At 43.1% G+C, this 12,580-nt stretch overlaps 1 protein-coding gene across 4 annotated transcripts in view; it reads right to left on the bottom strand.

The window, feature by feature from the left end:
• abat (4-aminobutyrate aminotransferase) overlaps positions 1-12,580 on the bottom strand; it is a 96,430-nt gene that overhangs the window by 13,979 nt on the left and 69,871 nt on the right. For all 4 annotated transcript variants that reach the window (XM_047050527.1, XM_047050528.1, XM_047050530.1 and 1 more), the window contains 4 exons: positions 10,749-10,798; positions 10,465-10,545; positions 10,077-10,169; positions 8,826-8,888 (listed from right to left, as the gene is read on the bottom strand). In XM_047050527.1, the coding sequence (XP_046906483.1) occupies positions 8,826-8,888; positions 10,077-10,169; positions 10,465-10,545; positions 10,749-10,798 (287 nt within the window). The remainder of the gene's footprint in view (positions 1-8,825; positions 8,889-10,076; positions 10,170-10,464; positions 10,546-10,748; positions 10,799-12,580) is intronic.

Here is a 12,580-nt window from a genome sequence, read left to right as displayed (position 1 = left end):
TTATCTTCTGTCCCATCGTTTGAAGCATACATTTTAGCTCCGGCATTCGTCTCCCATTAGTATTGATCTTATTGATCACTTCACGTTATCGCGGGGCGCGTGCTATCAGCAAACGTTCGCGTTCGCGGTTTTTAATCCATTATTAACATAGCATTTTAATTGTTTAACCTTTTAATAGTCCTGTTAAATGTTAGCCTGGGTGCCAGCCGAACTGAACCCCGCCCACAAGATAATGTGGTTGGTAAGTTAGGTCTGGGGTCTTTCGGTTGGAGAAGAACTATGTCCGAACAAGAGCTGTTCGGACCAATCAAATTGTCAGGGCGGACTTTATACAATGATGGACAGATGATCAACAGTAACGTAATCAACCTCGTCACCAAGGAGCGCTTGGGTTGTTACAGACAAACAACATACTACGTTGGTCTAATTGGTTGTACGTCTATTCAATTGAGTGAAGAGGCATTTTTTTCTGGGTTCGGTTGAAACATGCCCCATACTCACAGCCCAACAGAGCGGTAATCAAACTCATATTCTGACTCGAATTATGAGAATGACAATGTCAGGCTAGTTAAATGTGCCTGAAAACGCCTAAACAACATACCCAAAGTACATTGAAAGCTGTTGTTGAACCATTTTGGAGTACATGCATGTAAATGGTCTCTTTTGAAAGGTGACACTGAAGTTATTTCCCCTGTTGTTAGGACCCCTGTAAGTCCTACTGGTGTTGAGTAATAGAAGCTTGAACACAAGGAAACTGAAAGTTTCTATCTCCGACTAGATTTAGTTTTGAAAACAGAGGCCTGAAGAGGCCTGAAGAGGCCTAGAGGTGGTAGGTAATAGCTAATTTCAGAGCCAGTCAAAGCCAGTTTGAGAAATTCGATTAGAACAAGCGTGTGTGTAGGGGGTGCAGGACGCACAGACTTAGTTGGCTGTTGAGGGGAGAATCGATAAGGAATCAGGGAGTCAGATGGCTGAGCGGTGAGGGAGTCGGGCTAGTAATAAGAAGGTTGCCGGATCGATTCCCCGCCGTGCCAAATGACGTTGTGTCCTTGGGCAAGGCACTTCACCCCACTTGCCTCGGGGGGAAAGTCCCTGTACTTACTGTAAGTCGCTCTGGATAAGAGCGTCTGCTAAATGACTAAATGTAAATGTAAGGAATCAAATCGATAAGCAGGAATTGATACGGAATTAGAATTGTTAAAATCGTATCAATACTCATCCCTATGTACCATAGAGAGCTTAGTTAGTATAGGTCTAAGGTTAGTAAGGTTATGTGTATTAGAGGTTAAGTATACTGTATTGTATATTATTTTGTGGAGGTTTATTATATTTTTGCTTATCACAGGTAATTTATGTTCTGTCATTTATGTTCTGAGTACTTATATGTTATGCCAGGTTGCTTTGCGTTGTTTTGTCCTAAGAAATTCAGTGCCCAGTCTGACTGTGTTGTTCTATGCATCTGACAATAAAAAACTTGAACTTGAGCTAGCAAGACTGATCCTAGACAACCCCAATGTGTTTTCCAATTGTTGTTTGACAAGGAACTGGCCCTCAGGTACTTATAAAGTATACAAAATGTCTGTCTGAGATTGTCATGAAGGTTTGCCAGATTGACTCTGTTCACCTACCCATTGGTTAAATGTTTCCTGGCTGGTGCGTGCAGGCTCAGACCTCCTTAGAGAGTGTCTGTGCCTTTGTGGGACCTGTCCTTGGTTTTGGAGGCTCTGTGTAAGCCTCCGTTTGAACCGATCAATAGCGCATCCCAGCGCTTGGTTTAGCTCACTCTGACTACGGCTAAGCGAGTGGCTGACTTCTGCGCCTTGTCTACACATGCAGACTGTATGATAATCACGGGTGACCAGACAAAAGCGGTGTTGCGCCCTAATCCAGCGTTTGTGCCCAAAGTCATCAATTGTATGTTCAGGGCACAGAGCTGTGAGCTAAGGGCGTTTTTCCCCTCTCTGCATAGTGAAGAGGAGGATGAACGATTGCACAAGTTATGTCCGGTATGCATGCTCTCACGCTACTTGGACTGCACCTACCAAGTCTTCCCTCTTGTCTTCCCTCTTGTTACTGGTCTGCTATGGTGGATCAAAGGCTGAGAAACCTCTGTCTACACAGAGGCTCTCCCACTGGCCCCTCAAAGCCATCGCTACGGCGTATGAAGTAATGGACTGTCCCGCATCACCTGGCATTCAGGCTCATTCCACTAGAGGGGTGGCCACCTCGGTGGCCATTCTCCGTGGCATGGAGGTGGAGATTTGTCGACTTCACCGTTCATTTGCTAATACTCAATGGATGTTGCGTCTTCCTCCTTCGCTCACTCTGTCCTCAGACCAGCTGGTGGGGCAGTGTAGCGGGCAGGTCACTTGGGCTAGCCCCTTGAGTGATTTTTGTTGGTTTGTTCTGAGGGGTTTTTCCTGTGACAAACTCTTCTTGTGTGTTTCGCAATGTTGTGGTCAAGACCACCTAAACCGAGACCAAGTCATGACCAAGACCAGAGTGCATCGAGACTGAGTCAAGTCCAAGACCATTCAAAATACACAAGCAGTAAGGTTTCAATAGGTAAAAAGTTAGATTTGATCCGTAACTGTGTATTTGAACAAAAAATGTGCAATTTTAAAGTAGTGCCGTGTGCTTATGGCCAGGCCAAACAACCTATTTAATGTTATTTATAATTTTTTTGTTAGATTAGTTACGTTTTTGGTTGCATTTCAAGCGTGACATTTTACATCTAACAGTAATAATATAAACAAAGAAATTAAACAATGCACAAGCAATTTAGTGATTTTCCTGCAGTTGTGGTCTTGAAATAAAGACAGAGACAAGACCGAGTAAAAATTCGCCCATTTCCGAGACATCAAGTTCAAGTCTTTTATTTGTCAGATGCACAGAACAACACAAGGTTAGACTGGGCACTGAAATTCTTAAGACAAGACAACGCAAGCACCTGACATAACATAACATATAAGTACACGGAACAAATTTACATCTATGCTGAGCTTAGATAAGTGAACATCCTGAATATACAGATAGCAATAAATAAACAAACGACTATACTAACCCTAACACTAAAACTTCTAAAATTACAGATAACAATAAATAGTACGCTATACTAACCATAATGCACAAAAACCCTGTTTCAACCCTATAACCTATCTAACCTAAGTGGAGTATAGTGCAAATTTGCAGATCAGTGACTATGTCAATTACCAAACAGGAGCCTGGTGGCAAAGTGCAGTAGTGCAATGTTACTGAAAGAGCAACCAGTAGCTGAAAGTGACAGTGTATAAGTGACTAGTGTGCAGTAAAAATGTCCATATCAGTGTCCATTGAGAAGCCTGATGACCCTTGGGTAGAAACTGTTGTCCAGTCTGCGTGCGCACGACCGGATGCTGCGGTAACGCCTGCCAGAAGGCAACAGGGTAAAGAGACTGAAGGATGGGTGGGAACAGTCTCTTAGAATCCTGCTGGCTTTCCTTAGGCAACGTGTGTGGTAGGTGTCCTGTAGGGCTGGGAGCTTCCTGCCGATAATGAACTCAGCAGAACGGACCACACTTCGTAGGGCCTTGCGGTCCCGGTCTGTGCAGCTCCCATACCACACTGTGATACAACCAGTCAGAATGCTCTCTATAGTGCATCTGTAAAAGTTAGTGAGGATGACTGAGTCCATACCAAACTTCTTCAGTCTCCTCAGGAAGAAGAGCCTCCTATAGTCCACAATCATCTCCTTGGTCTTGCTGATGTTAAGAGAGAGGTTGTTGTCCTGACACCATGATGTCAAGGTGTCAACTTCCTCTCTGTAGGCTGACTGGTCACTGTCAGAGATGAGGCCCACGATTGTTGTGTCGTCAGCAAACTTAACGAGGAGGTTGGAGCTGTGCGTTGCCGCACAGTCGTGGGTGAACAAGGAGAACAGGAGAGGGCTGAGCACACAGCCCTGGGGGGTGCCTGTGTTGGTGATCAGTACAGATGAGGTGCGGTCACCGATTCTCACCACCTGTGGCCTCCCCGTCAGGAAGTGGAAGATCCACTTGCAGAGGGAGGTGCTTAGTCCCAGGTCCACAAGCTTGGAGACCAGTCTGGAGGGGATGATGGTGTTGAATGCAGAGCTGTAGTCAATGAACAGCATCCTCACATATGTATTCCCCTTGTCCAGGTGGGAGAGAGCGGTGTGCATAGTCAGAGCGATGGCATCGTCTGTAGACCTGTTGGACCGGTATGCAAACTGCATAGGGTCCAGTGTGGGGGGCAGCGAGGAGCAGATGAATGATTTGACTAGCCGCTCGAAGCACTTCATGATGACAGAGGTCAGTGCTATAGGGCGATAGTCGTTCAGACATGTGACCTTGGTGTTCTTGGGCACAGGGATGATGGTGGTCCTCTTGAAGCAGGTGGGGAATACAGACAGGTTAAGGGAGAGGTGGAAGATGTCACTGAAGACCCCTGCCAGCTGGTCAGCGCAGCCCCTGAGGGCCCTACCTGATATGCCGTCTGGGCCAGGTGCCCACAGGCACCTGCGAGGGTTGATCTTCTTAAAGCATAGCCTCACCTCGGCTACAGTTAGTGTAGGCACACCACTGGCTTGGCCTTCAGGTAGCTCCACTGCAGGGGGGTCACTGTCCCTTTCAGAGCGAGCGTAGAAGGAGTTCAGCTCGTCTGGCAGTAGGACAGAGGACTGGGTCTTATTGTGGCCTCTCCCTTTGTAGTCTGTAATGGCTTTAAGTCCACTCCACATGCGCCTGGGGTCAGAGCCATGGTAGCTGGACTCCACCTTGGTCCTGTAAGCCCTTTTCGCTGCTTTGATGGCCTTCAGAAGGTCGTATCTGGCCTTCCTGTACTTATCAGGGTCCCCAGAATTAAAGGCGACAGTACGGGCTCTCAGCTTGGCCCGGACCGCGGCATCAACCCAGGGCTTCTGATTTGGGAAAGACCGGACAACCTTCTTGGGGACAACATCGTCAATGCAGTGCTGGATGTAGCTGGAAACAGTGTCTGAGTATTCATTAATGTCCCCATTTGCTGCCTCCTTGAACATCAGCCAGTCAGTGGTGTCAAAGCAGTCCTGGAGGGTCGCCACACACTCGTCACTCCATAGGTGAACTGACCTCTCAACCAGTCTGACCTGTTTGAGCTTTTGTTCATATGCGGGGAGGAGAAGAATGGAGGTGTGATCAGCCTTCCCAAAAGCAGGGCGGGGGCGGGGTTTGTAACTGCCCTTGAATGTTGTATAACAATGGTCAAGAATCTGGTCTCCACGTGTGAAGAAGTCAATGTGCTGATAGTACTTGGGCAGAACTTTCTTCATGTTAGCTCTGTTGAAATCACCAACAACAATGAAGGCTGCCTCTGGGTGCACATTTTCCAGACCATTGATAATCCCATACAGTTCATCCAAAGCAGCGGCCTTGTCTACCTGGTGGGGGATGTAGACTGCACTCATGACGACCGCAGTGAATTCCCGAGGTAGATAGAAGGGTCTGATTTTTACAGTTAGCAGCTCAAGGACCGGAGGGCAGTGAGATGCATCAAAAAGTGGTCTTGAGACCGTCTGGAGACCAACACCGGTCTTAAGTACTACAACACTGGCATTTTGCTACTCTCCTGCCACACTGTTGATGAGTAGGTACGCAAAGGGGAGGAGTGCTATGACTGCACATACCCTGTGTTTACAGTCACTCTTACTTTGAAGCATGGGAAGCGTGCCCCCGAATATCCCAAAAACGATCCTCCCACCTGTATTATCTACCCTTTTGCTCTGCAGGTGCAAATGGGGGAGGGGCATTATGGCTTAGCACTTATCCTGTGTTGGTAATCTTTCTGCTCCAATGCAATGGACTGCGTGCCCTCAGATGTAATGCTGAGAGTGTTTTTTGGACCATGTCTCGCTGGAAGTATATCTTGCCTCGCTCACTCCGACTAAACTAATGACCTATGGGGCTCTGCTCCATTCATAGAACTGGAGTCATCTCCATAACCATCGTTCGGTTTTCCAAGCTGCAGTTGAACACCGTTGCCCATTGGCATTTATCAAACATAATAAATAGCTGTATTTCACTCACTTTTGTCAGGCAAAAGTGAGAGTGAAGTAACAGAACACAGCCCTGGAAGTGGATAGCAAGCAATCAAGACCAAGAGATGCACTGCCCAGCTAGGTTCGGAAGACAGACAGACTTGAGAGAGATGCACTGCAAGCTTGCACTTAAATGTAACTTTACTGTTATTTGCTGACATCAAACTTGGGGAGGAGTTTACCTGATTGCTGTTCCCGCAAAGTTTTTATATTTTTTTTTCCCTCTTTTCGTGACCATAGTTCTGCTTCCTACTCTTATCGAAGTTGTAAACAATTATTTTTTTTGTCTCAAGGGAAGGTGAAATGTTGCTAAATTGGCAACACTGCACCCACTTTGACAAGAGGGGGAGGACCCTTAGATAATTTGCCAGGCCCTATGCAACTTGCGTGGTGAGTGTATAGGGCTGCCCGGCTCTGTACACAGCATTTAGCTTAGCTCCTCTAAGCTCTTGAACAACTGGTTTGTCTTTGTAGTTGACATGCTGGCTAGCTAAGAAAGATACTATTGGAAGTGTATACTTTTTTCCAGTATAGCTGGAAAGTTATTAGCTTCAGTGCAATCAAACCACTTATCTCACGCAACACTGTGTGGAATTGAAATGCTGTGTAGTGCCTGATGAGTGGTTCGTGAAAATTTAATAGTCCTACAAAGTACATCGCTTTCTATGACAAACTCATTAAAGACAAAACGGACTCTGCGAAAGATTGGGAACACCAATAATACGGCCAGGTGAGCAAGTATTTCTGTTTGGATGAAATGCTGTCTAGCTACCCAAAACAAACAATATATTTAAAGTGGATGCTTTATTTCAGTATGTACACTTGGAAGGTTATTAGCTACAATTGTTGCTGTGTAGACTAGGCCTACACATTCAACTCACTGTGGTTTAGCCTGATTTCCATTGCTTTAGGCATCATAAAACGAGGACTTTCTGGACAATCTTTCAATTGGCAATTCATAAATACTGCCGTTACGGCCAGGCGAACAGTGCTGTCTACTGGCATAACCTTTAATCAGCTTTTTCAAACTTCAAAAGGTTGTCTTTATGGATGAAATGCTGGGCTAGCTAAGAAAAAGACAATAGCCTTTAAGTGAATACTTTTCCGTATAGATCAGTCAATTTTGTTCCTTGAATTAATGCGTTTAGCCTACTGATGCAAAAACCCTGTAATATTTTAATCACAAACTGCATCAGGGATATGGGCACTGTATATTATTATTATTCCAGAAATCTGTGTTGTTTGTGTGCAACCGAATCAACTAAACAACATCTTAATCACTGGCTGCATCATGGGCACTGCACGGGGTCTGTAACTTGATGATTCAAGCCTGCTCCTCGGTTGGTTGTCGGTGTTGAACTGAGCCGCAACAGGTATAGGACAAGACCACTATTTCTACTTCTTCGGTCGGTTTCTTGAGGCATGTATATAGCGAGCCGCAAACATCCCCTTAGGCAGAACTGTATGGTGAATGGTCGCAATTATGACAGCTGGCTCAACCATGTAATGACTTATGTAATGAACTAAATGTCTGGATGTTTGTGGGGGTAAGACAATTAAACTGAGAACCAATATAATACATTCTGATCAACATGACAAATAACTGATAATATAGGAGATAGACAATTGCAGGCTACACAACAATTTAGGGCTGCAACAACGAAGTCGATTAAATCGATTAAAATCGATTATTAAAAGTGTTGGCAACGAATTTCATTATCGATTCGTTGTGTTGTGCGATTATTACGCCACTCAAAATGTTGCGGAGATGTTTGAGTATTAAAATAAAAAGTTTAGTTGAGTGCGGAGGTAAAGGAAAGGCCATCGGAGAGACGTTGAGGAAAGTTGTTGTGAAAAACATTGCGGAGGCAGAGAAATCAGTACGACCCAAGTCATCCAAGGTGTGGGAACATTAAATACATCTATTATAAACACACTAAATACATCGAAACAGTGTGTTAATTGACAGAGGTGAAGTTTGTTTCATATTCGACATTCGGAAGACGCTACTTTGCAGCATCGCGTTAGAGATCGGGTGAAAATAACCCATACCATTTTGAAAAATGTTGACCTTTTATAATAATTTGGGGAATATAAAACCTCAAACAGACACCAGAGTATCTTAATGTCTGTTATACTTCCACAGCCTTTACTTTTACAATTGAGTTTCAAATAAAATTATAGAAAAACACTTATCTTTGAAAATAGGTTAATCCTCACAAGTCTTAACTTTTTTCAAAAATGTGTCAAATTTCTGAAATATACACCAGATTATTCTAATAAAGTTTGGCCTACTTCCACAACCTTTACATTTTCAATAGTTTTAAACAAAACTCAAATCAATTGCTCATCTTGGAAAATAGCATTAAATCCATTAATAACGTCTTCAAAATTGTGTGCCTGTTTGTGCACATTCTGAAGATTTTTTGCACTGTGAATTTGCACTGTCAGTTCTGTTTTTCAATAATGCTTTTTTTTTTTTTTATCCCATTCTTCTATGAATCGAAAAAAGAATCGACAAATTAATCGATTATTAAAATAATCATTAGTTGCAGCCCTATAACAATTACCACAATCTATCCATTATTCCAGAAATTTGTTTGTGTCAACGACATCTTACTCGCTGACTGCATCACTGGCACTGTTCTGTAATTCCAGGAATGTGTGTGTCACCTACTTCATCACAGCCACTGTGATGATTGGCAATCTATTAACATGTGGGGAGAGAGGTGAAACTAGACAGATGACTCACCTGGTTTATCATGCAGGAACTGACATCATGATCAGATGGAGTGTTGTGTCCCCTCTCCTTGTTCTGGAACCCAAATTAAAAGAGATTAACTTCTTCAGCTTTTTCCACCATTACAATTTAAACCATATGCACAAATTTCACTTGCTGTGGATCACAATTGCATCATCAATAAAAAAAGATTTTACACTCGGACCACCGAAGCGGTCAACCAGACCGTTTTGTGTTTTCAAAAGCAAATGGGTCTGTGGTCTATCTAGAAGGTACTAAAATAAAAATAAATGGCTCGTAAAGTTTTACAGCAAATATGCCATTAGTGATTGATACCATATAAAGTAAATTAACATTTTCTAATATAATTTCATTTTATGTGTACATTTAGCTGAATATGGCAATATTATTTATGTACTGTATTTTGTTTATTCTATAGCTTTCAGCAGGCATATAGTTTCATGGCGCATAAAATTGGTTAGTAGTCAGCCTAGTCTACCTCTGGCTACACCACCTGCGCTTTATGGCCCAGTTTTACAGACATGGATTAAGCCAAGTCCTAGATGAAAAACTTTTTCAATGATCTTCATTGAATTTCTCTCAATTTAGGACTAGGCTTAATCCATGTATGGGAAACTAGGCCCATATCCACATGTATTTCTTTGTCATAATTTATGTATTTGCAAAACTGATTAATCACGTACAGAATTTCTGACCACTTTTTTAGGTGTTTAGGTTATTTTTTATGTAAACAATGCAATTATATTTAGCTGACTGGTAGACCGCTGTGACGCTTGAAGAAGGTAATCGATTCCTGGTGGTCCTCGTGTCAAGCAAAAAAAAAGGTATTGAGGAACAGAAGTGGCCGTGGCCACGCCTACATCGGAGGTACACTTAGTCAACGTGCACCCTTAACTGGGATCGAGTGAGTTTAACCGATCAAAACCGGCTACAATCACCCCTCTAAACTCACTCCACACACCACAGCTACCCCAGCTGGTCAGCTGCAGCTACCCTAATGCTCCGGGTCACGGCACCAATATAACAAACGTGGCCGTGCACCCATCAGAGGTACACTCGGCCGACGTTTGCCCGTCACCTCTGACATCCCAAGCGCGACCACTACCAGCTACGCCAACAAAAAGCTAACACTTCACTGGAGCAGGTGGCCTATTACATACCTGAGAAGTGAGTTTAACCAATCTACACCAGCTACAATAGCATTTCATTTGTTTTGCAAAGCTGGTTTGAACTAGAACTTACCCTGTACCAGATGAACATGGCTTTGTAAGCGTTCTCATTGGAGCAGGAGCCACAAGCCATAGTCTGTACACGAGTCATACCACTGGGGGAAATCTGGACACACACAGGTCATGTTAGCCTCATTCTTGGACTTATGATCTGCTATAGCTGTTACATATTATATAACTCAACAAGAGTGATAACATACTAGATCTATGACAGCCCAAGCAAATATTTCTAAACACAAGCTGCTGAAAGTTCTGTCATTTGTCATTGTATACAAAATGCATGAGAAGTTTCAGAAACATTTATGAGAAGATTCAGAGAAACTTCTTTCCTGAGCTTTATTAGCTATATTTGATTGCGATTAAATGTGTGTGTGTGTGCCTATGTGTGTACTTGCACTCACCGAGAGAAGACTCTCGGACAGCTTCTCTGGAAAGTTCTCAGGTGGTAGGATCCCAAGTGCTGGCCGGTTCACAAATGCACTCTAGTGTGGAGGGTAATTAGAGTTGGGATGAAAATAAAATTTGATTAATCATTTCAAGTTCGTCAGTTTCAGTAACAATGCCTTTTTGAACAGCTTACTGTGAATGGGGTAAAAGGATGCACACAAACACAGTTTTCCAGAGATCAATGCCATGTGCCATCTATTAATAATCCCACTGATTACTAGTGTAGAGGCATAGTCACCAGATTGTGTGGGTTGGCCATCACTTTCATGAGCGAGGGATGGTTGTATCCTGAGAGATGAGAGAGTAGAAATACACATAAATGTATTCTTTACCATTCGTAATTCACATTTTTATTCCTCATATTTTCACTCTGCTCCGAAGACTTTCTAAAACACAGTTCTGGTCATTTGATGGCGTCAGAATAAACGCAACCGCTAACTGCTGTTTAAGTTGGTAAGAAAAGGTGGGTGACAACAGTGTTTCCCACAGATTAGAAATCTAATTGTGGCGGGGGTTGTCAGACGGGGGGGGGGGGGTTCGTAATAATTCCTTCGTTAATAATTTGTTACAGTTAATTTGTTAGTAATTTGTTACATTAACTATTAATCCAAAATGATTCACACCTTCACAAAATTAACAACAACTAACATATAATTTCTGCATTATGCATGTAGCAACGCTAGTGCTAAACAACTATTTAACTGGTCGGCTCCATGACGCCGAGTAAGTAGCTAGCTCTTGAGACTTCTCACCAAAAGAACGAAGGGGAAACTTCGAGTATTGTAAGTCGCTCTGGATAAGAGCGTCTGCTAAATGACTAAATGTAAATGTGAGTAAGCTACCTAGCGAAAAGTAGCCTCAACTTTTAGCTACGGCACTAATGCTGAAGGCTCGCTGATATAGCAGTCGATCTTACTAGAACGGCATATGTATGCATTGTTGCTAACGTGTGCTGACGTTGTGACTGCGTGCATATGTGAGAAAGACGCATGAGTGACAGAGAGACGGAGGGAGAGCAGGGGAAAGGAAATGCAGCTGAACGAATACGCTGCGTGTTTTAACCTAAATAGCGATAAAAAAAATATTTTACGAAACGCAATGTGTGGCGGCCGGTGTTGATTCTGTGGCACACCGCCACAAATAAGTCTATGTGTGGGAAACACTGTACAAACAACAGAATAACAGCATCACACAAAAAATTGCAAAAGAGCAATAACAGACTCCATTGTTGTAGGTGTGTGTGTGTGTACTGTGTACTGTGTATTATGTATGCGCATGACCTCCATCATGTAAAACAAAACTCAGCAATGTCCATTTTATTCAAAGAAATCCTATAACGTCCTTACATTATGTTTAACACACAAGTTCGTCTATTTGACAACTGTTATTTGAAGTTTGAAAAAAGTCAACTTACATACCAACCTTACATAAAGGTCTGCAAAGCGAGTCAGATGGCTGAGCGGTGAGGGAGTCGGAACAGTAATCAGAAGGTTGCAAGATCGATTCCCCGCTAAGCCAAATGACGTTGTGTCCTTGGGCAAGGCACTTCACCCTACTTGCCTCTGGGGGAATGTCCCTGTACTTACTGTAGGTTGCTCTGGATAAGAGCGTCTGCTAAATGACTAAATGTAAATGTAAATGTAAAGCAGTTCCACCTCTTATCAGAGAAGGGCACTAGCCTCAATGGGGAAAAAAACAACATGCAGACATTCAACAATGACTGTACTTTCCAGAGAAGCTACGCAAAAAAAATAAGAGAGATTGAGATGAACAATGAGCATTGTCGATTGTTGGGTGTGGTTTGCATTCGGCAAAGGCACAACCTTAGTTCTCTCTCATATATATTTTGTAATATTTATTTTCCCACCCCTAAGGATCCCTCAATATTTGGACTACATAGACAACGTCGGTGTCAAAAGGTTTGTTTTGGTAGCGATTGCGTTGCTTGTATTTTCATTTACGTTCTGTTGCACGGTTACAATGTTTTTGTGGCAAAAAGTTTGTCGCAGAAATTGTACCCTCTATTTTTGTTTAGGTTTTTGGTGTGGGAAGCTGGACCCAACATAGACT

This window comes from Hypomesus transpacificus, unplaced genomic scaffold (assembly GCF_021917145.1).
Source record: "Hypomesus transpacificus isolate Combined female unplaced genomic scaffold, fHypTra1 scaffold_118, whole genome shotgun sequence".
Classification (NCBI taxonomy): domain Eukaryota; kingdom Metazoa; phylum Chordata; class Actinopteri; order Osmeriformes; family Osmeridae; genus Hypomesus; species Hypomesus transpacificus.
The sequence above is the reverse complement of the archived record's forward strand: the minus strand, read 5'-3'. Positions and strand labels throughout refer to the sequence as shown.